Here is a 27,485-nt window from a genome sequence, read left to right as displayed (position 1 = left end):
CGGGGCCAGCTCCGGACAGGGCTGCTGCCCTGCTGTGACCTCCGCCGGGCGGGCCGGCCCTGGTGCCCCCAGCCGCACGGGCATCCGGCTGCCCCGGCAGGACTGGACGCTCCGCCCGGGGAGCCCGCTGCGGCCCGGGAGGCTGCCGGTCCCGCTCTGCCAGAGGGACTGGTCGGGCTGGAGCCGCGCCAGCCCCCGCCCCCGGCCGGCAGGTATAAGGGCGGCGGGGCGGGGCGGGCAGAGCGCGGCGCGATGGAGCCCTGGCCGTCCCGGAGCCTGGCGCTGCTGCTGTGCGCCGCGGGGGCGCTGCTCCTGCTGCCCGCCGGGGACCCCGGCAGCTGGGGCCGGGCGCTGCCGCCGCTGCTGCTGCTGCTGGCCGGGGGCGCCGCCCTGCTCCGCCTGTGCGCCCGGCCCCTGGCCCTGCGGCGCGCCCCGGAGCGCGTGGGCTACCTCCCCGAGCCGGGCTGCAGCCGCCACCAGGCCGCCCGCCGGGCGCGCCGGAGCCGCAGGGCCGGGGAGCTGCCGCCCCTCTACCCCAACGGCTGGTACCGGCTGCTGGACTCGCACGGGCTGCCCCGCGGCGGGGTGCGCAGCCTGGCGGCGCTGGGTGAGTGCGGCGCGGGGCCGGGGGTGCAGCGAGCCGGGCTCGCCTTTGCGCGCCGAGCCTGCTCCGGGGGGCCGCGGGCAGAACTGCGGGGGCGCCGCTGCTGGCAGCACCCCGGGGCCGGCTGAGCCGCCTCCCGCCCGGCTGGGGGCTGCAGAATTCATGCAACCCTTTCGCCGCGGGGGGCTGCAAAGCGAGCCTGCCCCGCCGCCTTCCCCCGCAGCTCCGGTCCCCTCCCTGCTCCAGCCCCTTTGCTCTCAGCAGGGTGTCAGGTGGCACGCCCAGGTGCCCCCCGCTGCCTGTCCTGGTCGCCAGCACCAGATGGCCTGTGGCACGCAGGGGTGCTCCTTCTGATTTCGATGTGGGCTTAATTTGTGCCAGGGCTGAGCCCCTGGTACCTCCAGGCTCGGCAGGTCGCAGCCCCCGCACCTCTGGGCCTGCCACATCAGTTATGAAAGTAAAAAAATTGTTTGAGTCCCAGCACCTACCTGCTTGAGCCCCACACTTCTTTCATTACAAATTAAGCACTGGCTGGGGGTATCTGTCAGTGGGGGCCCAGCCGCTGCTAAGGCCTCCGGAAGCTCTTGGATTTATCTGAAGGAGAACATGTCCAAAGCAGTCTGTTGGGAGCACTTGCAGGGACCACTGCCTGTGTGGCTAATAAGAATTCACATAGGTTTGCTTTGGTACCACAAAATTCTCAACATACCAGTTTGTTGGCACCAAGAAAACCGTGGAATTTTTCAGACCTAGTTAGTAAGCTTTTCTGTCCTAAACTGAAACTTGTTGAAGAACACTCTCTGCACATTGGATAAAAAGGGGAGAAAAGTCTGATATTCATCTGGGAATTTGCGTACCATCGCTCGTTGGACTAGCAGGTTACTGTACATGATCTGTAGGCAGCCTGGTACTTTGCACACCGTCCCTTCTTAGGTCAGACTGTTGTGTACAGTTCCTGACAGTTTGTAAGTAGCTTCTGACCATCGTGGTAATTTGTGGCTGGTGCTGGACAGTTGTGCACGTGTGTTGATCAGACTGGAAGTCTGATGTCTCTCCCAGCCTGAGTAGAGACGACAAGCGTATTTCTAAGATGGCATGAAAATTAGCAGACACTCCCTGCTGGAATTGGGTTGACCAAGCTCCTGGCATGTTTTGCAGACATAGTCTTGCTCTGACTGGCTTACTGTACTCACTCCAGGTGTGTGTGGAAAAGTAGGTTGCACATGCTTCCTTGCCATGCATGCCCCTAGTCAGGCGTGCACTTAGCACGCATTCCTTTGCTCCTGAGGGAATTCTGCGCCAAAGCAACAAAAATTTCTGCGCACAATATTTAAAATTCTGCAAATTTTATTTGTCAAATAAATGTGGAGGCTGTAGCATGGCAGTGGGGAGCACAGGCCGTGGGCTGCACAGAGGTGGGAGATCACCCTGCAGATCCCCCGCCCCCCGGGACATGGACTCGACAGTGGGGCTGCACCCAACCCTGACACAGCGCATGGGCCAGACCTGCCCCAGAAACACCCTGGGGTCTTTACCCTCCATGCCAGATGCACCAGGTCTGGGCAGGCAGGCTCAGCCCAGCAAGATCCAAGTGTGTGGGGGGATCCAGGTGTGGGGTGAGAGGCAATCTGGGTGTGGGTGGCTCAGGGGAGTCTGAGTAGTGGGGGGTTCTGGATGCACAGGGGCTCGTTGTGGGTGCAGGGACAATGGGGCTCAACTGGTGAAGGTGGTTGGGGCTCAGCAAGGGGGGTCTGGGGCTTGCAGGGGTATTCTGGGTGCTGGGGGAGTGGGCCTTGGTGGTGTGGGGGGTCTGGGTGCAGCTGGCTGGGGCTTAGTGGGGTGGGAGTTCAGGTGTGCGGGGCTCATCTGGGTGGTCCAGGTGCAGGAGGGTGGGGCTCATCGGGGTGGGGTGTTGATTATGGGGGGCTCAGTGGAGGGTGGTCTGAGTGCAGGGGGGGTCTGGATGCAGGGGGAGTGGGGCTCAGCAGGGGACTCTGGGTATGGGGTGGTCTGGATTCAGGGGGGTTGGGTGCATGGGGAAGCAGGATGGGGATGGGGTGCAGCGCTTCCTGCAGCTGGGAGAGGTTTCTGGGTGGTGGGTCTGACCTGGCCTGGCTGCTCCTTGCTGTCCTGTCCTCCCCTGCCCCCAGCCCAGCTGGGACTAGCAGCTGAGCTGGGTGCAGGGTAGGAGCCACCAGTGGGGGCATCCCCAGCCCCTCCCGCACCCCCAAGTGGTGATTTACCTCTCTGCTGGCTGCTCCAAGCACCCAAAACAATGCACCTGTGCTACTGGGGAGGGGGTGCATGACCGCTCTTGCGGCTTCCCTTTGCTTCCCTGTCAGAAAATCTTTTTTCTGCCGGGAAGCAAAGAAATCTTCAGGGGACATTCATTCTGTGCAAGCCCAGTGGTGCAGAATTCCCTCTGGAGTATCTCTTGCTCTAGCTAGCTTGCCCTGCATGCTGCAACTAGGACAGGCAGTTTGCGGATGCTCCCTGTTGGGCTCATCTTCCTGACCCTGCAGCAGTTCCCGTCCAGCTGCTGGGGCTCTCTGTTTCTGGGTGGCCCAGCCCCAGTTGTAGTGGTATGAAGCACAGTGGCAGGCCAAATAAAATGATGTGCCGTGCTGGATGTGGCCCTGTGGCCTCTAGGTGCCCGTTCCTGCTTCAGCTATTTGTATTATGGTAACGCTGACTGAGATTGCATAGTAGAACCCCCTTTCCCACATTGTGGTATATAGCAGGAACTCCCTTCCCACTCAGCCGTGTGGGAACATACAGGGTAGGTTGGTCATGACTCCCCTGTGGGTTGGAAGATGGCTATTGGAAGAAAAAGGGAGATGTTGGAAAACCAGCGGAATTACAACAAATATATCAGAAAAGTGGGAATTCCTTGCTGAGGAGGCTAACTAAGCTGAAGGAAGTGAAGATGGACAAAATGGTGTTGGCTTTCTACTGCCTGCAAACATTCTAGCTAAAAGAAGTTTTGGGAGGACAGTGTGGCATTGAGAATTACCATCTGTTACCCAAGCATGCTAATAGCAAGTTAAATCCCGATCATATTGAATTCCTAGCTGATTGCATGCCTGTAGACAAGATTGTGTACTTCATAAAGCATGGGCAGTGTAACACAGAACACGTGCTTGGCTCAAAAGGAGATAATTGCAAATCAAAGACCATGGATGGTCTAGATGATCTGATAACAAATAAAAAAACATTTCTACGAGCTCAGACTGGCTGCTTCATAATCAAAGGATTATGCAGAAAGAAGTAAAAATGGAAAAGGTGTATGTAGTTAAATGATTCCCAACTGAAACATGTTCCTGCAGCACTTCTGGAACATGTTGCCCCATCCTGGCTGCACAGAAGTTAACAGATAAATGTGGAAATGGGAAGAAGGTAGTGTCATCTCTGAAAAAAATCAGATCAAATGCAAGAAAAGGCAAATCTGGAAGGAAGAAAACATGACTAAAAGATGATCTGCAGGCATCGGTGACCGTGGATTCCATTCTGATGAGTGAGAACAAAATTGATGCTGCACAAGAAACATCAAAACAGTGGAAAACATGACAAGGGGATGAGCCCATACAAATATGTTCCCAAGCAAAAAGAAGTGTCTTCCTTTGCATGAGATGAGTTTGATCCAGGAACACCAGAGGTTTCAGGGTCTCCCCAAACAAACTGACAATTCTGTTGGAATCCCTAATAAGATCTCGACCCATGAAGAGTGTTCATGTATAGAACATTCTACATTAATGTTGAAGACACAAAGTCTCTCTTGGACTCAATTGGCTGACAAGAAGTTAGACAGATCTTGTAATGATAGCTTGTTGGGCTTACTAGAATTGCTTGCAAGGTATGATTGTGTGTTGGGAGATCATGTGGAAGCTATTAAGACCTGTACCACACTGGTGATGTACTTACTGAACTGAATTCAAAATGAATTTATTGGTAGGATCCCAAGAAAAGCACACTGGACTATTGTCAACAAGATTAGGGAAGTTAAATGCTTCTATATTCTGTCTAACTGTACTCTGGACCACTCCTGAACAGAACAAATGTCTCTGGTATTACGTATGTTGAGGTTTTGAAGTTGAGAGCTTTGTAGATTTCATTGATATCCACTCCAAAACAGGGCAGAGTATAAGTGGAGATTATTGTAGAGAAGCTGAAAAAAGGATGTTTTAGATATTGCTGATTGCAGGGGGAAAACCTATGACAGTGGAACTCACATGGCTGCAGCACACAAAGGTGTTCAAAATCGAATTCAGCAGAGAAATCAGTATGCGTCTTTTGTTCTATATGTTGCCAATTCATTGAATCTTGTTGGGGAACAACCATTGGAGTATCTTCTCCAAGTTGTTCTATTTCTTTCGAATTGTCCAAAGATTGTATACCCTTTTTTCTGCTTCTACTGGTCATTGGGATGTATTGAAAAAGCATATCATCACTAAGTTAAAATACCAAAATATGACAAGATGGTAGAGCAAAGATAGAGGCAATCCATCCACTATGTAATCCGGTTGAGGGTGTTTTTGGTGCATTAGCTGAGATCAAGGCTTCACACAATCCTTACACCAGAACTTAAGCTGGAAGCTGATAGCTTGAGAATAAACAATTCAAAGTTTACATTCGTTTGGCTGAAATGTGGTATATTATCTTATCGCAAATTAAAGTTGTGTGCAAAAAATTGCAGCATATGGAACTTGAGATTCAAATGGCTCATGGTTTACTTGGTGGCTTTCAAGCCACTTTATTGGAGTTAATCTTCTGGGTTCATAGCTTGTGAAGCCACAGCTTCCTTACACGGAGAAAAGTTAAGAATATCTACACAGTTCAAAAAGAACCAATTTTAAAAGAGGACTGTAATGCCAAGTGAACTTGCAAAGGTCAGATGGTCATCAGTTCCTGAAAAAGTTTTTGAATGAGAGATTTTCGACCCCCTCTTATACACAATATTAACACAATTGGATAGGATGTGTAAGTACAATGGAGTCAATGAAAATTTTTGCTTTTTTTGATAGGCAACAAACTGAAAAGTATCACCAGCAAAGACCTAAAGAAATGTGCTTGCTGCTTGCTAAGTTTCTGCCCTAAGGATTTAAACTCTGAGGGTTTTTGATATTGAGCTCTTCACCTGTTTCTGCAAGCAAATCTTTAGGGTTGATTGAGAAATGGAAGCACAAATTGATCTCCTTAGTCACTTTCACAAAAGGTCTTTACATGTGAGTTTCCCTACCACAGAAACAGCACTGTGGGTTGTTTTTTTTTTTTTTTTCCCTGTCTACCTGTAACCATGCCTGCTAATGAAAGACTTTCAGCAAGCTAAAGTTAATCAAGATCTATCTCAAATGTCTGTGGGACAAGAAAGGTTAAGTGATCTGGCAGTTATTCCTGCAGAGAATTCAGAAGCAAGACAGGCTGGGATGAGCTAGTTAATGAGACTCCTAGCCTTCTCTGAAGCAAAGTCCCGTTGTAAAAGTACATAGTAGTGATTGTGGGGTGGTTGGGTTTTTTTGCAGTGGTGGTATGGAGGGTGGATTTGAGGCCAATAATACATCACGTTTTCTTGCACAGAAGGTGGTACAATATTAAGTTAGTTTTAACTGGGGTTTGACAAGTATTAAGTCTTTCTAACATGACTCTGTATTAGACAGGCCTATGTGTTTATTTTTATTGTCCCTTAACTTTGGGAGTATGTGGTTCTGGATAATTTAAATCAATAATTCTCATTCTGTTCAGGTGTATTAAAGATTGGTTCGGTCATGGTTCCAGTAGTATTATGTTCTCACTTAGTTTTATTATATGCACTATTTTTTGTAGTTGGTGCAATGTCAGAACCAAGTATTCTAGGTAGTTTTTATTAATAATTAACCCTTTATTGCCTTGAATGGATAGTTAAAGGTCAGTTCAGCTGTTTTTTTTCTGGAAGTATTACTTTGCTCTCTCAGTTGTATTCCATATATCATTTTTTGTCCTCTGTGCCACATTGAAACCAAGTATTCTGGGCGGTTTTATTAATAAAGCTATTTATCGCCCAGTATGGGCACTCGAAGGTTGGTTCAAAAGAGTTTTTCTATAGTATCATGTTGTTCTCAGTTACTTCTTGTTCTCAGTTACTTGTGTTATCTGTATCCTTTCATTCTCTGTGCAACTTTGGAACTCAGTGTTACAAGTGGTTTTAGTAATGAAGCTATTTATTGCCTGGAATGGCCAGTTAAAGGTGGATTCAACCAGATTTTTTTCATTAACACTGTTATTCTCACCCAGTTGTATTATATGTATAATTTTTGTAACTGTGCAACTTTGGAACAGACTGTTCCAGGTCCTTATTGGTGTTTAAAAAGGGTTCTGGGCCAGAATGGGTTACTCACTAGGTGCTATTAATAGACTCTCAATCCTAGAATATTTTCCTCAAGATTATCTATCTATATCCACTGTCTTCAAAATCAGGTTTATTTATTAAAATGCTGTTCTGGGCCATTCCAACTCATTCTGGATTTTACCCGCTTCTGGAATGACCAGACTGGATCAAAGCCCAGGTCCATCTAGGCCAGTGTCCTGTATGTGGCAGTGACCAACACCAGATACTTCTGAGAAAGGTGTAAGAGCACTGTAGTAACAGAAGTGGAATAACTTGCCTCTGACATTCGTCTCTTTGTTGGAGATTGCCCTGAAGCAGGAATCGTAGAATATCAGGGTTGGAAGGGACCTCAGGAGGTCATCTAGTCCAACCCCCTGCTCAAAGCAGGACCAATCCCCAATTAAATCATCCCAGCCAGGGCTTTGTCAAGCCTGACCTTAAAAACTTCTAAGGAAGGAGATTCTACCACCTCCCTAGGTAACGCATTCCAGTGTTTCACCACCCTCCTAGTGAAAAAGTTTTTCCTAATATCCAACCTAAACCTCCCCCACTGCAACTTGAGACCATTACTCCTTGTCCTGTCCTCTTCTACCACTGAGAATAGTCTAGAACCACCCTCTCTGGAACCACCTCTCAGGTAGTTGAAAGCCGCTATCAAATCCCCCCTCATTCTTCTCTTGCACAGACTAAACAATCCCAGTTCCCTCAGCCTCTCCTCATAAGTCATGTGTTCCAGACCCCTAATAATTTTTGTTGCCCTTCGCTGGACTCTCTCCAATTTCTCCACATCCTTCTTGTAGTGTGGGGCCCAAAACTGGACACAGTACTCCAGACGAGGCCTCACCAATGTCGAATAGAGGGGGACGATCACGTCCCTCGATCTGCTGGCAATGCCCCGACATATACAGTTTAACATCATTCCAGATTCAGTTGTTCGTTATGATAATTCTGGATAATCTCAGTCCCATATAAACAATCACTTCTTGAAGCTTCAATTCTTGGCCTCCATGACTTCCTTAAGAATTTAGGGTTCTGACCGCATTGAGAGAGGTTTATTGGCCTCACTTTAAAAGATGAGAGCTGAGGCACGGTGTATAAGTTCCCACTGCCTGGGTGAGCTTTGAATGGGGGAATGTCTGCATCTTGGATCTCCTAAACGGTGGTTTTGGTGTGTGGTTTACAAACATCCCCATCAGTCAGGTTGTGGAAGTGAATTAATATTTGGCTTTGAGGCTTGGCTGTCTGTGGCTATATCCTGTGGAGAGCTCCTTTGACCAGCTGCCTTCCTTTCTGACAATGGAGACTGTAGCTGCCCTATAAAACCTCCTCAGCACACTTGGGGTTACGATCCAAGCCTGGCCTGCAGAGCCTCTTGGCTGAGGCGTCTCCCTGTGCTGGGCCCGCTGCCCAGGGTCCCCCTCGCTCTCCCCAGCTGCTTACTGCACCCAGCTCCAGACGGCTCCAGCCCCAGCTGCACCACTTGTTCTCTGCACGGCTGCTGCTCTGCCTCCAGCTCCCTGGGCTGCTTCTCTGGCCCCCTGGCTCTGGTTGCTGCAGCTCTGCTCCCAGGACAGGTCTGCTCTGCAGGCTGCTTCTGTGACTCTGCTCCCAGCACTGACCTGCTTCCTGGGCTGCTTTTCTGGCCCCTCTGGCTCTGGTTGCTGCAGCTCTGCTCCCAGGGCAGGTCTGATCTCTTGGGATCTGGCATAGCTCTGCTCCCCAGCTCAGCTCAGGCCCCTGCTTTCTCCTTAGCTCAGCCCCACTCTGTCTGACCCAGCACACTGAGGATGCAGTCCTGGATCTTCCTTCTCAAACTGATCTGGTTTCCTGCCACCCACAGTCCTCAACCTGACTCCATATACGCTAAATTTAAGCAATTTTAATTAAACTTGACAAATTTGTGCCAGAGCCAGCAGATTGACGGGTAGATAAGCCTGTTGCTTCAGCCTCTGGGTTTGTTGGTATCTTATGACTTCTGGGTGGATAGCATGAAAACATTCAACTGTTCCTAAGGAACTGAATCGGGAATACAGAGACTAAAAGGATAAACACATCAGGCACTGCACGCACAAGGAACTGAGTGTCGCCACACCTCACTTCCAGGTGCCTAGAAAATCACTGGGATTCACAAAGCCTGAGTTAGGCCCACGGCTTCCCTGTACAGTGAATGGGGAGAGGGAGGCACCTCAGAATGGGATTCGCAGCAGGCTACCCAGCTCCTCACCTCACCTAGCCAGTAGGGGATGCCTAGGTGAGGGGTGTGTCCTCAGCCCCACTCCCCTCAGGGAGTTCAGCACATAATTCGGGGCTCCAGAAGGTGCCAGTCTCTGCTTAGGATTCTCAGTGGCAAACCCTCTCTTGGCAATAGGTGCTTATGCTGCTTTTGCAAGAAGCTGGGGATGGGGGAGAGACTTGGAGCAGGGGGACTTGATCTTGGGTCTTCCATCTTCCAGGTGAATGTGCTATCGGTCTCTCTCTTGCCCAAGGACTTGCTCATTATTTATCCACAGTGGAACAGCTTCAACAGGAGACACTGTTGGACCCCCAAAGCCCAGTGGCTAGGGGACTCATCTGAGAGTGGCAGAGCCCTGTTCAAATCCCTTCTCCCCCTCAGGCAGAGGGAGGACTTCCGGTGGGGACCCAGACATCCCAGGTGAGTACCCTAACTACTCGGCTAAAAGTTACACTTATGAGGGAGATCATCCTCCTGCTCCTTGCCCCCACCTGTGTTCTGTGATCTCCCATGCAGGGCCCAATCCAAGAGGTGAGCTCTGAGCATGCCCACTGGAGCAGGCCCGGCATGCAAGTTAGGCGACTAAACAACTCTCTTCCCCCTGTTCATGCATTGCTCTGGGGCTGGAGCCTCTGGATCTCTGGCATGGGGCTGCAGCACACACACGGTGAGATGGAAACCTAGGAGCCTAGGGACCAATTACTTCCAAAATGTAAGCGGGGGAATAGTCCCGCTATTGTGGGGAACTTTCCTGGCTTCTGCACGACCCCGGTGAAGTGGACTAGCGAAAGGATCTGAGTCCTCGCTCCCACTTCCTTTACCCAGTGGCCTCCCTGCCCTTGAGGACTCCCCTTCCACTCTCCTCTCTGGCAGAGTCCTCGTAACCCCAACAAGGCTGGGCCCAGGATTCCTGGCGGGCTGGACCCCCAACCCTGCTGTGGTCACCTAGGACAGGGGCTAGGGTGTCCCTACTCCGGGGTACTCTCTCTGCACTTCTCTGACCCACTGACCATTACATACAAGTTAAAGCAAATGCAAGTTATTTAATCAAGAATTAATTTTAAAAAGAATAAGGAAAAATGGGAAAGGTTAAAGGAAACACAACACCCCGCTCTGTGGCTGGGAACATCACAAACAGTGTCTCTGGAACGTCAGGGCAGTTCACAGTCTGCTCCTTGTAAGTCCCAGGCCCCGTCTCTGGCCCTGGCCGTGCTGCAGGGATGCTGGGGGTTGCACGCTTGCTCTGGTGGTGGCCACACGCTCTCAGGCTCTAAGTGGTAGGACCCTTCTGCCCAGTGTCGCCCCCGCTCTGTTGGGGTTACGATCCAAGCCTGGCCTGCGGAGCCTCTTGGCTGAGGCGTCTCCCTGTGCTGGGCCCGCTGCCCAGGGTCCCCCTCGCTCTCCCCAGCTGCTCACCGCACCCAGCTCCGGACGGCTCCAGCCCCAGCTGCACCACTCGTTCTCTGCACAGCTGCTGCTCTGCCTCCAGCTCCCTGGGCTGCTTTTCTGGCCCCCTGGCTCTGGTTGCTGCAGCTCTGCTCCCAGGGCAGGTCTGCTCTGCAGGCTGCTTCTGTGACTCTGCTCCCAGCACTGACCTGCTTCCTGGGCTGCTTTTCTGGCCACTCTGGTTCTGGTCGCTGCAGCTCTGCTCCCAGGGCAGGTCTGCTCTGCAGGCTGCTTCTGTGACTCTGCTCCCAGCACTGACCTGCTTCCTGGGCTGCTTTTCTGGCCACTCTGGTTCTGGTCGCTGCAGCTCTGCTCCCAGGGCAGGTCTGCTCTCTCTGGGCTGTGCCTCTGGCTTTGGGGCTGCAGCTCTGCTCCCAGGACAGGGTCCGCTCTCTCGGGATCTGGCCCAGCTCTGCTCCCCAGCTCAGCTCAGGCCCCTGCTTTCTCCTTAGCTCAGCCCCACTCTGTCTGACCCAGGCAAATCCAGCTCACACGGGGACAGGACCTCCCTGGCCTCCTGACTCCCTGATTAGCCTGCCCTGTCATTCAGGCTGACCTAAAGCATTGGCCTCTCCCCATTGTTCCTGGGGGCTGTCGGTCTCAGGGTCCTGATTCCCCATCGACCCTTCCCCCTTTTTAGTTCTGGGAGCTAGCCAACCAAAACACCCCCACTGAATGTTAGTAAGGGGGCAACAGTCCCCTTACAAAAACATAGGGGCCAAGTGACTTGAGTGCCTACAGGGCTCAGGGGCTGCTGAGCAAGGGAGCTCGGTGAATCCCAGTGGGGACTGATTCTGGGCATCTGTGAATCCAGCCCCTGAATTCTAATCACTAAAAGATCCCACCCTCAGGACCAAGGTTTCCAAAAGTCTCTTAATATGAAAGCAAAACTCTGTCGGTAGGAAACCGACTTTCTCTGTTGGGCTTGTAGCAATCCATGGCAGAAGTTTCAAGGAAAGCTGCCCCCTAGAGGCTCTTTCTTGAGGAGAATACAGAACACTTCCCCCTGCCCCCCCGTCACACTCCACACCAAATCTTACTTGGTTTCTAATCTGGGCTTGCTTTCATCAAAGGAACCAAACAGCCTTGGGCCTAATGGCAGGCAGTGTTGCCCAATTACTCACTTCACTGGAGTTTCCTTGACTTGGAGTTTCTACATGGTCATTCTAGTGGACTACAGGCCAATACCAGGCTTTCCCAAACAGAGAAAAGGTTTTCTACCTGGTGACTTGGTGTGCGGCAAGGTGGGCTGTGACTTTACCCTGCTGTTCACTAACTGGCCATGTGGACCCTGCTGCTTCACACTAAAAGTCCTGCACCACATCAAAGCACACAGCACTGTGGTAACATGCCCTAGGAAGCTCTTAGCGCACAGCAGCAGAGTCCTCATGGGCCGATCCCTGTTCCACAGGCTTGACGTGCTGTAGAAGTTATAGCAGTGCTGAGCTGGAGCCGGTTCACACCGGTTCGCCCGAACCGGTTGTTAAATTTTGAAGCCGTTTTAGAACCGGTTGTTAACCCGCTTCCCTGCAGGGGGCGCTGAGGCTATGATGGGCTCCCGCCGGGAAGTGATGTGATTCCTCCTCCGGCCGCCGGGGGCGCTGCTGCGGGAGCCACGTGGGCTGCCCCCTGGCCCTGGGCGGGAGCCCTGGTGCTGCTGCTGCTCCCCTGGCCCTGGGGCTGCTGCCTGGTGGGTCCCCGGCTGCTCTGGTGGGCCTGGGCTGCGTCCTGCCGCTCTCCCCGTGAGCGCCCACCACCCTGCCCGCAGCCAGCCACCCCTGCACCCCCTGCCCTGCCTCCAGCCAGCCCCTGCCGCACCCCCTGCCTCCAGCCACCCCCGCACCCCCTGCCCTGCCTCCAGCCACCCCCACACCCCCTGCCTGCAGCCAGCCCGTCTCCAGCCACCCCCTGCCCTGCCCACACCAGCCCCTGCTGCACCCCCTGCCCTGCCCGCAGGCAGCCCCTGTTTCCATCCACCCCCTGCCCGCAGCAGCCCCGCCACATCGCCCTGCCTGCAGCCAGCCCTTGTCTCCAGCCACCCCCGTACCCCCTGCCCACAGCCAGCCCCTGTCTCCAGCCAGCCCTGCACCCCCCTGCCCTGCCTGCAGCCAGCCCATACCTCCAGCCAGCCCCACACCCCCTTGCCTCCAGCCAACCCCGCACCCTCCTGTCTCCAGCCAGCTCCGCACCCCCCTGCCCTGCCCACAGCCAGCCCTGCACCCCCTTGCCTCCAGCCAACCCCGCACCCTCCTGTCTCCAGCCAGCTCCGCACCCCCCTGCCCTGCCTACAGCCAGCCCTGCACCCCCTTGCCTACAGCCAACCCCGCACCCTCCTGTCTCCAGCCAGCTCCGCACCCCCTGCCCTGCCCACAGCCAGCTCCGCACTCCCTGCCTCCAGCTAGCCCTGCCCCACACCCCTGTCTGCAGCCGGCCCCACGTCCACTGGTTCCCTGCAGTTCCCGGGGCAGTAACCCTGCACACCGGCTTCAATGAGGAAGGCAGAGGGCCAGAGGTGATCGGAGCTGGAAATGTATGACTGGGAACAAGGGCACATAGCACTCTAGTCTGGCAGGGATCCTCCTCAAACCCCTTGTGGGGCCTTCGGAGCACAGTCAGTCACTGACTGCCCACCAGTGCTTCCACATGCAGCCTGCAGCACATGAGTGACAATGTCCTAATTGCAGGACTCTTATCTCCTGAAGGCAAATGTAATTGCCAGAGGAACTCCGCTTACATGCCTGCCTCTCCCCCATCTCAACCACCCCACGCCAGACCTCTATCACTAAATACTTGGAATTCCCCAGGAAGCAGAAACCTTGACTAGTAGCATTCCCCTTACACCCACTGGGGGTGAACATTTGCCCTGTGTAAAACAGCAGCTGGTTTTATCTCATTCCACAAATGGCATTCTGCCCAACTCAGCTGCCTTCCAGCTGAGCCTCCTCGCAGCCCGCAGCTGGTGCGGATGCAGTCATGCTAGCAGCTCAGAAGGTGGGGCAGCTGCAGGAGAAGGGGAGCAGTGGGTTGTGGTGCTGTCAGAATGGCAGGTTATCTTTGTACAGCTTTCCTTTCATTTGGCCCAGGTGGCCCAGTGTCTCTGCTTAGCCTGGGCCTGGCAAAGACAGGACTAAGCATCCTTAGGGGCCAGACAGGAGGAGATGCTAGCAGTGTAACGGGTGGGGGCTAGAGGGAATGGTGCCTGCCCCTGTCCAGTGAGCTTGTCTCCCCTTGGTTAAAGGTCTGTGAGCTGGGAGGCAAGTTTCTCACTTTTGTAGCTGATGTTGGGACCAGTTCTCTGTGGACCTTGCTGCAGAGCGCTTTACATGGGGCTGCCTTGGGAGATCAGCTGGCAGTTACAGCAGGGGCAGAAAGAACCTGTCTCTGCCTGGTTATGGCAGCGGCTGCCAGAGGGAGCACACTGGACTCCTATCTGGCAGGGTGTGGACAGCAAGCCCGGGGTGTGGGGGAAAACTCGGAGGGAAAGAGGAATACCTCATCCTGCCACTAAACGTAAGTGGTGGGACCCACCAAGGTGGAGAAGAAGCTCTGTCACAGGGGAGCTTCCCTCTGTGACGTTCTGTGCCTCGTGGGAGCACCCTGCCCCCCCGTGTTCATCCTTGTAGAGTGATTGTGTGATATCCAGTATAGGGTTTGTCATGTTGGGTGTCTTTGGGGAGCTCATGGTGCACTGAGCATTGTTGTAGCAATGTTGTGGTAGTTGTTCTTGTAGTAATATAGTGATGTTCTAGGTTGTAGTTTCATGTATATAGTTATAAGGCTGAAAATGTGTCCTCATGGTTTAAAACGTGGCCCAGGAGTGGAGGTTCTCACAGCAGAACAGGGTCAGGCTGGCTCCCAGAGTCAAGGATTGGAGTGACTTAGCAGATCACCAGTCCAGATAACACCAGAGGGGAATGTCACACCCTCCCTCCTTAGTTTTCCAAGACTGGGTTTTCTTTTCAGTTTCAGTGTCTCCATTGACTTTAGTGGGCCACCCTTGTCTTTCACGGGGTTGTACAATGGTAGGTGCTTGGAATTGGTTTTTTGTGATCAACTAGCCTGGGACATGCCCCTCCCTGCCAGATTGCTTCCCCACACTGCTATGAGGTGGTGCTGTAGTTGCATCCTGGTTACAATTACAATGTTCTACACTTAGGGCTTTCTTCACGTACAGTGGTGCAGCTTTAGTGAAGACACTACACCAATGAGAGAGCTTCTCCCATTGGCGTAGTTAATCCACCTCCCCGAGAGGCAGGAGCTATGCTGATGGGAGAAGCTCTCCTGGCAACATAGCACTGTCTACATGGGGGGTTGGTATAGGACTATGCCGCTCAGGGGTGTGGCTGGTTAAACCCGTCTAGGTCTGTAGCATAGGCCTGGTTATAGACACATGACTACACAATCTGTACACAGTTCTCCTACTGACCATTAAGTTCAGAACATTACACCTTTTAAAGACATTACTTGACATATGTCTACACAATAACATGATATACAACCAGTTGATTCAACTGCTTTAATCTTTGGAGTTCAGACCCTCTGGCCTCCCTTACGGGTGTCTGGAACCTGATAGATTCACAAAGGGAAAGGAACCCAGGGGATTTTTTTTGCTTTGATTACACAGAGGAAGTTGTGATTGTCTTTCAAAAACCAGCTGGTCAGTTACCAGATGAAGGGTTAGGTGCATCTGGAATTTTACACTTCAAAGAATCCAGAGAGATCTAATTTATTGCAGATGTAAGACGTGTCAGGATGAGCTCCACCCTGACATCTGGTGGTGAGGTGTGGCAAGTTGTGGAAAAGAACTTCAGGGGCTGATCTCATTTGCATAGGCACACCCACCCCGCCTAGAATGAGGCCATAGCTGCCCAAATTGGTCACTTTGGCTGCTGTGAGATCCCCAGTGTCTCTGTTATTGGGGCAGGAAGAATACATTGTTATTACCCTGATTATGGGAACTGTGCTTGGAACTGTACTTGGCCTTTTGTTATGATGGAGGGACTCACCATCACCTAAGTAGCACTCGCTAGGCAAGGGTCATGGGTTTTAAAACTCTGGGACTGGAGAGAGGCTGGGGACAAGTATTAATACTTGGTGGCATGGGCCCCTTGGTAAGGGCCTTACATGGTAATTGCACTTCCTTCTCTCTCCACTGTGGAATATCAGAGCTAATTTTGATTCTATTAGGAGTCTAGTTACAGGCTGCTGAGCTCACTTTGGGCTAATGGTGCACTAGCATTGAGGCTCCCCTACTGCAAGCTGAATTCACCAAAGAGCTGAACTGACCAAGAGCTGAAATCACTGAGTGTTGTGATAAGTAGTGGGGGAGCCTGAAGATATATTGTGGAGCAGTTTGTGGGATGGCTGGAGTGCCTTGTGGACAGGCCGGTGGAGCAGTGTGTAGGACGGTGGGAGCTGCTTGTGGGCCGCAGAGCAGTTTGTGGACCAGCTGGTGGAGCAGTTCGTGGGATGGCGGGAGCTGCTTGTGGGCCGTGGAGCTGAGCGAAGGAGTTCGTGGGGCGGCTGGCGGAGCAAAGCGAAGGCCTATGGAGCTGTGGGGTGGTCAGCTTCAGATCATGTAAGGTGCCTCTTACCCCCGTCCCATCTCCACCCAGGTTGGGAGGTAAAGCTCCGCAGATAAACTTTCGAACTCTGGAGCTGCCCTGACCAGGGACAGAGACTTTTGGATCATTGGACTTTTGGGACTCTGGGTGATTTGGGGTTACTGGACTCAAGAGCCAAAGGGAAAGGGGCATGCCCCGATTTGCTTGGGGTGGGTTTTTTTGCTCATGGGTTGTGTTATGAATCCTGTTGGTGGTGTTTCCCCAACATAATGCCACATTGTTTCTCTCTGTTATTAAAAGGCTTTTTGCTACACTCAGACTAGGTGCTTGCGAGAGGGGAAGTATTGCCTCTTGGAGGCGCCCAGCGGGGATGGTATATATTTGTCCCAGGTCACTGGGTGAGCCAGTTAGCATTGTGTTATTGGAATCGATCCCCTAGATATTGAACCCAGCCCTTGTTGCTGCCAACTCTGACGGGCAGAAGGGTTACACACAAAAGCAGGGCCTCCTTTAGCAACTTAATGCCATGAGTGTGAATTACTTACGTAGGAAGGAAGTGAAGCCAGTACTTCGGGCTCTAAGGCTATGTCTACACTGCCCTGCAATTTGGAGTACAGTAGAACCCTATTTATCTGACCCTCCATTATCCAGCTCTCCCTGTTAATGGAACTACCAGGGCACACACATCCAGAAGTGGGCGATCTCTCCAGTGGCCACTAGTTGGTGCTGCAGCAGAGCACTTTCCCATTTTCTTGATTATCTGAATTTTTGATTATCCGATCTGGCCCTGATCCCAGTTCGATCAGATAAACGGGGTTCTGCTGTATAGGGGTGTGAATAGCAGTGTGCACTAAAGTGCTGCACTGTAACTTCCCCATGTGGACGCTGCAGATGCAAACTAAAAGCTTCCTGGTTAGTATTAATATAGCCCCATTTGAAGAGGACGATGTTAAGGCAAACGAGGGGCTGTTTAGTTCATGCCCATAGTGTCCGCACGGGGGAGATACAGCGCAGCACTTTGGTGTGCACTGCTATTCACACCCCCATAGTCTGAACTGCAGGGCAGTGTAGACAAGCCCTAAGGCACGCTCATAAAAAATGCAAGAGGGTGAGTAAACAATGTCCACTCAACAAGGGTAGAAAGATGGTTTAAGTACTTGGCCCTGAATGGTGGTAGGAGCTGTACCAGTCAACTGCTCTCCTCTTACTTCCACACCAAGGGCTTGGTAGAAACAGGCTCATAAAAGACCGGCTGGGTTCTGACTAAAACAAAATGTCCCTCTCGCTATCCAAGGCAAATGGGCAGCGGGGCACTGGGTCACTGTCTGCCCCTAAGTCAGCTGGTCATATTCATGTTGGGCCCAGCATGCAAGCTGCTCCACCCTGCACACTGGTTCTCTAGTGTTAGCATTCTAGACAGGATGTTCAGGCTTGCTGGGATGGAGAAGAAAGGGATTCCTCTCCCCTCTCCACTCAGACAGGAATTCGGACAAAACTCCAAGCACAAAATCTCTTTCTGGTTGTGGCTCTTTAACTTTGCTACAAGCTAAACTGGGAACAACGTACCCTTCCGTAAAACCCTGGAATTAATGCAGACAGGGTATCGGTGCAAACGAGCCTCAGTAATCCATCATTGTTATTGCTGCAATTAATACCTGGCTGAGAAGGCTGGGCAGAGCGTGTGATGAAGGTGGCGTGTGCTGAGGAAAAATTCCACTTGTACGGGATTTTGGAGGGACACCTTAGGTGTTCCCAGATAAAACTCCCACCATCTGAATTTAAATAAGGAACGTCCTTGCACGTAACACGCCATGTCAGTAAGTGCTATACATCAAATCCTGCCATTAACATGCTTGGGTGTGGACAACAGCGGTCTAACGTTGAGGTCTGTTGCTCACTTGTGATGGTTTTCACTGCACTTCCCTATTTCCTATTTTCCTACCTTAGGTGGCAGTGTCTCCATTCAGCCCCCAAGAGCCATTCTTACCCTGCTAGCCATGCTAAGTGATCACTTTCCCTCCTGCAGCCTTGCCGCTAATGGACTCCCAACAAATCCATAGATCTCACTGAAGTTTTTTTAAAAAGATAACCAGTTGTAGGTGGCAAGAGCTATTTATGAGGAAGTACTGCAAATGTATAAGAATCCTTCTCACTGTGCCTGTATCATCCTGAACTCATTCTCCAGCTTCAGAAAACTTAAAAATGATCTCCAGTAATCTCTGGGACAGACCCAGCTGAATAAAGTAGCTGTCCTTAATGTGCATCAAGACCATACCAGGGAACTAGATATAAATAAGATTGCTGACAGTTTCAGCCAGAAAGCTTTAGTGAGACATAAAGTCTTTAAACTGGGACGTTAGTGAAGACAGCTTGTAGGTGATTGTGATGATTTTAATATACTGTAATTCATAATGTAATTATGTAATCCATAATAATTTAATCTACTAATAATTTAATAATTTAACATAGTAAAGATACCAATGATAGACACATCCAGTAACTAGACTATGAAAGAAGTGTATAAATATGCTGAAAATAGCCTCTCCCCCCAAAACTGGCAGAGTGCCCCCCTCCCCAAAAACACACACCTCTCCAAAAGCTCCCACCAACAAAAACAAAAGTCAGCGCAGCGCCTATGCCCACTTACCACAGTGACTGTGTCAATAAGCAAGAGCTCTGTTCCTGATCAGAGAGAAGCCAGAAATTCAGCCTCTAATGTGCCAATCCAGAGCTTTCTAGGAAATGTCCTGGCTGCTGCTTTGGTTAGCAGTCAGAGTGATGGAAACCTGCGTAAACAGTTCTTGCTAACTGATACCATGCAGAATAGTCTGAGCTATTAGCTGGCACTTCACATCTGCTTCCTGAACTCTTGCAGGGGGAGTCTGATGACCCCTAGCACCTGGAAACTTGCTTGCAACAGAGGTGAACAATCTAGGCATTTGGGGGCTTAGTCTATATTAGACAAACTGTACCCGTGTAACTGGATCAATAGTAAACTCTTTGAGTCACATCATGGCAAACCAGTTTCAATGAGCTTAAGAAAGTAACTTGCCAACAGGGACGGCAAGTTGTGTGGTCCCGTGAGGCCTGTGCTCCAGGAATATTCAGACACGGGGGCCCGGCTCCACCAATGTTCAGGGCCGGATCTCTTTCCCGGCTGCTGGCCCTGGGCAATTTAAAAGGGCCCGGGGACCCCACCGCCAGCACAGTGGGGCTAAAGCAGCTTCCTGCCCGCCCTCGCTCGACGCCACTCCCAGAAGTAGCTGGCACGTCTGTGTGGCCCCTGAGGGGTGTCTCCGCACGCTGCCCCCACCCCGAGTGCTGTCTCTGCTATTGGAACTGGGCCAATGGGAGCTGTGGGGGTGATGCCTGTGGGCAGCGGTGCATGGAGACCCCAGGCCCCACCCCGCCTAGGAGCCACTGCCAGAGGGGTGTGTGGGCCGCTTTTGGGAGCTGCCCGAGGGAATTGCTGCACCCGAACTCCCAGCCCAGAGCCCGCATCCTGCACCCAAACTCCCTCTGAGCCTGACCCTTCACCCCTCCTGCACCCAAACACCCTCCCAGAGCCTGAACCCCCTCCTGCACCCAAACTTCCTGCCAGAGCCTGCACCCCAAACCCTCTCCCACACCCAAACTCCCTCCCAGAGCCTTAGGCAGGTGTGTGTGTGTGGGGGGGGAGGACTTGGATCCGATCTGGACACCATCAAAAATTATACAAACCTGCTGCCCCCTGCGTACCAAGTTAAGTTAAAGCCATTTCAGCAAGATTTGAACCTGTTTAACTCAGGGAGTCACTGGCTTAAACTTCACTGAAACCAGTTTCAATGAGGCTTAAAGTCAGTAACGTGCCTCTACATTAGGGGTTTGTGCTGATGTAATTTAAAAAGTCACACCATTGCAACTTGCCTAATAGGACAGGGCCCTGGTCTTATAAGCAGTAGAGTCCAAATCTTGTTTTTCCTGCATGTTGTTTGCAACTTCTGGCCCTCTTGTCTGACAAGGGGCAGTGGAAGGCTGGGTTACTAGGCGGCCTATGTTGTGCAGCAGCCATCATGAGTAATTAGCAGATGAGGAGCTAAAGACATTGGTACTGTGTATTTGTACTGTACCTACCAGAGAACTCACAAGTTATGTTGACAACAGAGAGAACCTGAGAATTGGCAATGGCTGAACAGTGATGTCTAGTCCAGGACTAGTTAGTTCCATGGCTCACTCTCTGGTCACCAAAGTGCTGCCTCTCTGACTTGGCCTAGCATGCTCTCAGGAGGGTCTCTAAGGCACCTGGGTAGCAGCATGGCATATTGGGTCAGGTGTAGGAAGGGAAGGAGAAGGCAAGGGGTGCATGGAAGCGATTGAGGTGGGGTTGAGAGTAGGCTTGTTAAGACAGCTTTAACAAGATGGAGCCAGGGACCTATAGATGAGACAGCCTGACTTCCATACCTGGGAAGCTACTAGAGCAATGTATAAAACATTCAGTTTGCAAACACCTGCAGGATAAGGGGTGATCACTAGCAGCCAGCCTGGATTTACCAAGAACAAATCATGCCAAACGAGCTTGATTTCCTTCTTCGACGGGGTAACTGGTTTGGTGGACAGAATATAATTGGACTTCAGCACGGCTTTTGACACAGCCCCACGTGACATTCTGATAAGTAAGCTGAAGAAATGCAGGCTTGGTGGAACTACCATTAAGTGGATACAAAATTGGTTAAATAACCACGAAGAGTAACTATTAATTGGATGATGTCAGATTGGAGGGAGGTCTCAAGTGGGGTTTCACAGGGATTTGGTCTGGTTCCGGTGTTGCATAACATCTTTATTAATGGTCTGGATGTAGGTCTAGAGAGCACACTTATCAAATTTGCAGATAACTCAAAGCTAGGGGGGTTGCCATCACTTTGGAGGATAGAGCTACAATTCAGAGGGATCTTGATAAATTGGAGAACTGAGCTATAGACGACACAATGAAGGACAACAAAGATTCAACAAAGGCAAATGTCAGGTGCTACACTTAGGGAAGAAAAACGAAATGCACCTATACAGAAAATGGGGGAGAACTAGCTTGGCAGCAGCACTGCTGAGAAGGCTCTGGGAGCGGTGGTGGATCACAACCTCAACATGAGTCAGCAACGCAATGCTATTGCAAAAAAAGCAAATGCAATTTTAGGTTGCATTAACAGAGGCAATTTTAGGTTGCATAAACAAATAGCTTGCAAGTCACAGGAGGTCATAGTACCACTCTACTGGGCACTGGTTAGGCCTCAGCTGGAGTACTGTGTCCAATTTTGGTCACCAATGTATAGAAAAGATGTGGAGAAATGGAAAGGATCCAGAGGTGAGCAACAAAGATGATCAAAGGGATGGAATGTAAGCCATATAAGCAAAGGTTGAAGGAACTGGGTATATTTAGTTTGGAAAAGGAGCAGATTAAAGAGGGACACAAGTCTTCAAATACTTGAAAGGCTGCCATAAAACAGATGGAGAAAAGTTGTTCTCTCTTGCCACAGAGGACAGGACAAGAGACAATGGGTTCAAACTACAGCACAGCAGATTTAGATTAAATCCCAGGAAAAACTTCCTAGCTGCAAGAACAGTAGGACACTGGTACAGACGCCAAGGGGGGTTGTGGAAGCTCCTTCACTGGAGGTTTTCATAAAGAGGCTGGAGCCATCAACAAATCCTGCATCTTGGCAGGGGGCTAGAATAGATGACCTTTGCAGTCCCTTCTAACCCTGTGATTCGATGATTCTACAGGTGTTATGCAAGGACTTATCATGCTACTCCATTTTGAGCACAAGGTGGAGATCCTGCTTCGCAAGCTAGTAAACTGACCTGTTCACACAATGCTCCCTCTGGCATTCTGTCTACTTCACTTCTGATGTAATGTTTTGCAGAGCTCCGTAGTTGTGTATTGGCTCTATCTAAATAAAAATTGTATACGTTAAATATTAATAAATGGCTCACGGTTTGCAAAGTGTCCCGAACACACACTGTCACCTGCATAAACAGCAAATCAAAGGTAACTAAGGAGAGGAGTCAGGTCATAGAGCTGTCGTTACAGCACCTGCATGGAAAAGGTAACTGTGTCTGAAGGCTTAACCTTTACCTCCAACGGACGTCTCTGCTGCTTTTCAGATGTGTACAATACAGGCCTCCTTGACTGCTTAGGTTTCCAGTCACTTGTCTCCAGTGGCATTTCTGGTTTTGGTTTGCCAGAGGAGACAGGACTTGAATTTCTTGTGGGCATGGAAGAAAGCTCAGCTTTTTTCCCTTCTCTTGGTCCTTCCCTACTCCGCCCTCCCCACACACAGCCTAGCACAGTTCACCTCTAAAAGAAAATAAACATAGCTGTTATCTGTCAAAATTATAATCAATAAAAACTGAATTCTGCCAAGCCTTCTTATCCCACTGCAACAGAGCGATCCTTAGCTTTGGGGTTTCAGGCTCCTTGAGGAAAAGTTGTTCTTGGAATCCAGGTTACCTTTGTTGTTCAATTCTGAACTCTTCTGCTGCTTTAAAATCCCAGAGCTTGTTTGGGATAATTCAACCCAGACGACTATATTTTTCATCTGGCAAGCGAGGTGTATGGAACAGTCATATCTCCTAATGGGTTTAGAGTATTGTCACTTACTCATGGTTATTTTTCTATGTGAGTTGCTTCAGAAAAATCTCTTCTAATGCTGGAAGTTGAATACAAGGTGAGTATCAGCAGACAAAGTCTCACTACGATTGTTCTGCCCATCCATGTAGTAAGCGGCATCAATCCAAAGAAGCTTCGTTTTGTTTCCACAGACATTCCCACTGTGGAGTAGGTGACTGTCAGGCCTTGTGGATTCGCTTCTCTGTCTACCATTAGAAAGGAACCAATTTCCTGATACTGGATCAGTGGTATTTACTTCAGCAGAGCCCTTAGAGTTAAGATTACTGTGATTGCTCCATCTCCCTTGGGGTCAGTAGAGGCTGAGAGGCGAGTAGATAACTACTGATCTTTACCTATTTCTGGATTGCCAGGCTAGTACCAATCATTTTAGGGCTCTGGCACTGGAGCGGGGTTAGTTTTGTACTGGGTACTCCTAACTTCAGGGGTTACATGGATTTCCCTCACAAATGCCTTCAACTCCCAGGCCAGAAGTTTGTTCCTTTTATTTCCTCTTGTTTCTGCTGAGAGCATCTGAGTGAGCTTCAACCTGATCTGTTTAATAAGGTATTTTATTTCCCTCTTGTGTCATAAAACCGGGAGAAACTTTCTTTGTAACTCTTTGTTCATGTAACTTTCTCGCCTCTTTGCTCAAGCTTTCCCATCCCATTCCTCCTCTCGCTGACCTCTCCTTGACACCTTCCCTGCCTTGGCAATGCCCTTTTAATACTGTAAAAGTCAAAGTAATGAAGTGCAAAGCTTCTTCATTGCTGTCTGGATTTGGGGAGTAACTTTAAACATTGCAGACTAACCGTAGGTTCATCAAGCTCACCTCGTAAATGGGAGCAGACTAGTGCTTGTTCCAGCCATGCAGCTTTCAGCTCATTACAGGAGAACGTGCGCTGAGAGCCGTGCCCCTCTGTGGGCAAAAGAAATAAGCAAAATCTTTATCGTTCGGAGTAGGAGCTCTCCAGCTTCTTCCCGTGGCCTCTCTCAGGCTGCCAGAGCTCTTCTCTGGGTTGTCTCTTCCTGTTCCCACTTGCAGGGATTTGTCCCCTACACTGCAAGCTTCTGGCCTCTCCAGAGGGCAGTGTCCATTGGGTCACTCTCCCCCACTCATTTCCATGCAGGGTTCCCAGGGTATGAGATGGGGAGTAGCGCCAACCACCGTGTCAGCTCTTCCCCTGCTCCTGTGAAGACCATCTGCCTGTACGCAGCCACTGAGAGGGTGAAAAGCAGAGAAGTGTTTTTATAACACAGACTTTCTGGCCTTCAGTGCCCCTGGAAATTGTATTGAATATCCTTCTCTCCAAGACTCTGTTGGAACTGGGGAGGCAAACAGGGTTTTCCTGTCTGTCAGGAAGATTGTTTCATTTTAAATTTAAGAAAAAGTATCTGCTGGTACTAGTTAGATATAACCGGTATCTATTGCTTTCACTCTCTGTATTCTGTTCAACGTGTACTATTTTCTTAGCCCAGAGAAACATCATACCACAATGAAATATTTCTGTGAAAGACCTCTCTTATCCTCTCTGACTGAAACAGGCAGTTCCCCAAAAGTCAAGGGATTAAGCAGAGATGAGGGAGGCCAGAACTCAAACTCTATCCCCAATCCCACTATAGACTAGAACTAATTTGCCATAAAAAACTGCTGCTGTTTAGTTCGGTCTTGGAAATTCACCACTACAAGTTCAGCAAGTAATTTTGCACTTGGGTACATTTTTGTTTCTCTGAGGAATGGGAAGGTTAAGTGATTTGTCCAAGATTATATAGCAAACCTTTCTCAGAACTAAGATTGGAACACGGCCCTGTGGTTAATCCACAGTGCCTCTGGGGCAACTCATGCAACTTCCGTCTCAATCTGCCTGTTTGTAGAGTGGGCTAACAATGCTCACTTGGCTCTATCAGCATTCATTTGTAGATCTGCAGAGCGTCTATCTAGGTGCTAAATCTCTAGAACAAAAGTAATATTCCCATTTTACAGAGATGGAGACTGAGAGGCTGATTAATATGGGTGTGTGCACAGCTGCTGACTTCTGTTTTTGCCGGTGGGTGCTTTCCACCGTCTGGTTTCAATGTGCACCAAGTACAAGTCCTCCCATACAGATCTGCAAGGCTCGGCACTGGTGTCATCAACCCCTCTGAAATATCTGGGGCATCTCCAAGAGACTGAGATGACCCTGTCTTGACTGCCCACAAATACAGGATGATGCCACGTACCATCTCCTTAGCAGATGTTGTTGCAGTACCTGAAACATAAATATGCCACTGGCTTAGTCTGGAATAATGCTGCTGGGAAGAGGAGAGGCTGCGAGTGGAGCTGGCTGAGACCTCTTCTCTAGCCGCTGTCCATCAAGGACAACCGCCCCCTGCTCATCACGGGGAGGGCAGGGTATGGGATTCACCACTAATCCTGGACAAATACCTGCTGCCCATAGCTTGCCAGGACCCGACATCCTTTCCTGTCGGACAGAGATCAAGCCAGACCAATGTGCGCTCACATTACACAACATGCATACCTATCTGCGTAGTGGTCAGCTTCCTCTGGCTGCAGTTTGGTGCCATCTTATGGCTAAACAGCATACCCAGAGTAATCCCACCTGTGTTCTTCTATGGCTGCCCTTGCAGTAGAGAAGGGAAAGGAAGCTTCCATTCTGAAATCAGGGTTTTTCCATTAGGACCCTGAGTGTGTACGTAAAGTTATTTTGTATCCACTCCCCCAGCAATGCTGGGACAGTCACTTAGAATGTGTAATTCTTTCATGCATGCCAGCATCCCTAAACAGATGAAAGACTTGCATAACTTTATTTAAAAGATTGCCCCCACTCCCTTTCCTGGGGTGGGTCTAAGACCCCTCAGTTATCCTACACAGACACCTCCCACATCACCATTTAATTCATTTTCCACTCTAAGCCAATGGCCATATGGGCAGGGGGGACTCCTCTCCAACTATTGTTTTGTGGTTTGTTTTTTCCTTAAAACTAACTTCCCCTTTTCCCAATCAAACTTTACTGCTGTGTGGCTCTCATTCCCCCATCCTATCCCCCATTCCCTCCCACAAAAAGCCCCTCACTTTTATAAACCCAGGACTGGGTACTTGAGATTACACCTTCCTAAACGTGAGTTGTATTTGAATTTGGATTGATCTTCCATGGAAAGTAGTGCGATCCCCTTTGTTAGTGTGTCTTAAAACTAGACTAGACAAAGTCATTAGAGGAACAATTCTGCATTTGCTTCTTGTCCCATCTCTCATTCTCATGGAAGACAACTACCACAGTACAGGTCCATCCAATCTATAATCTACATGGTCAATTCCAACCAAACTTGATCAAAATATTGTTTATAATAAATCAAACATCTCCCTTGAGTGAAAATGAGCATGGTAAATGTGTAAAGGCCATGATTAAAGTTAGTTAAAAATTTCTGTGAACTTTTAAAAATGAAAATACCTTCTTGACCAATTTTTTTCCCATCAAATAAAAGGCCTTTGAAACTGAACAAAACAATTACATTTCTTTAGGAACTTTTTGTGAATATGTATGTAACCCTTCTGCCCATCAGAGTTGGCAGCAACAAGGGCCGGGTTCAGTATCTAGGGGTTCCATTCCAATAACACAATGCAAAACCGGCTCGAGGCCCCACCCAATGACCTGGGACAAATATATACCACCCCTGCTGGGCGCCTCCAAGAGGCGATACTTCCCCTCTCGCAAGCACAGAGTCTGAATGTAGCAAAAAGCCTTTTAATAACAGAAAGAAACAATGTGGCATTATGTTGGGGAAACACCACCAACAGGATTCATAACACAACCCATGAGCAAAAATCCCACCCCAAGCAAATTGGGGCGTGTCCTTTCTCTTTGGTTCTTGAGTCCAGCAACCCAAATCACCCAAAGTCCCAAAAGTCCAGCGACCCAAAAGTCTCTGTCCCTGGTCAGGGCAGCCCCAGAGTTCAAAAGTTTATCTGCAGAGTTTTACCTCCCAACCTGGGTGGAGATGGGGGGGAGGGGAGAGTAAGGGGCACCTTACATGGTCTAAAGCTGATGGCCCCACCTCTCCATGGGGCTCCGCTCTGCCAGCCACCCCATGGGCTGCTCTAGGCATCCAACAAACTGCTCTGCTCCACCAGTCGCTCTGCTCTGCTCGCCGTCCCGCAAACTGCTCTGCTCCACCAGCCGCTCCGCTCTGCTCGCCGTCCCACAAACTGCTCCGCCATATGTCTTCAGGCTCTCCCACTACTTAACACAACACTCAGTGATTTCAGCTCTTAGTAAGCTTAGCTCTTTTGTGATTTCAGCTTGTAGTAGGGGAGCCTCAGTGCTGGTGCACCATTAGCCCAAAGCGAATTCAGCTCAGCAGCCTGTAATTAGACTGCTAACAGAATCAAAATTAGCTCTGATGATATTCTACAGTGGAGAGAGAAGGAAGTGCAATTAGCATGTAAGACCCTCACCAGGGGACCCAGACTACCAGATATTAATACCTATCCCCAACCTCTCTCAATTCACAGAGTTTTGGAACCCATGTCCCTTGCCTAGCGAGTGCTATTTAGTTGATGACGAGACGCTCCATCATAACAAAAGGCCAAGTGCAGTTCCACTGTCCTTGATTCCCATAATTAGGGTAATAACAATTTATTC

General features: G+C 50.2%; 1 protein-coding gene across 1 annotated transcript in view; it reads left to right on the top strand.

Moving 5' to 3' along the window:
- The first annotated feature begins 252 nt into the window (after nt 1–252).
- The window catches only part of LOC125623666 (cholesterol 7-desaturase nvd), a 53,891-nt gene continuing 26,658 nt past the window's right edge, over nt 253–27,485 (top strand). Inside the window, exon 1 of the mRNA XM_048823343.2 lies at nt 253–607. Coding sequence (XP_048679300.2) covers nt 253–607 — 355 coding nt within the window. The remainder of the gene's footprint in view (nt 608–27,485) is intronic.

The sequence above is a fragment of the Caretta caretta genome, chromosome 16 (assembly GCF_965140235.1).
Source record: "Caretta caretta isolate rCarCar2 chromosome 16, rCarCar1.hap1, whole genome shotgun sequence".
NCBI classification, from domain to species: domain Eukaryota; kingdom Metazoa; phylum Chordata; order Testudines; family Cheloniidae; genus Caretta; species Caretta caretta.
This window is presented reverse-complemented; position numbering and strand designations above follow the sequence as displayed.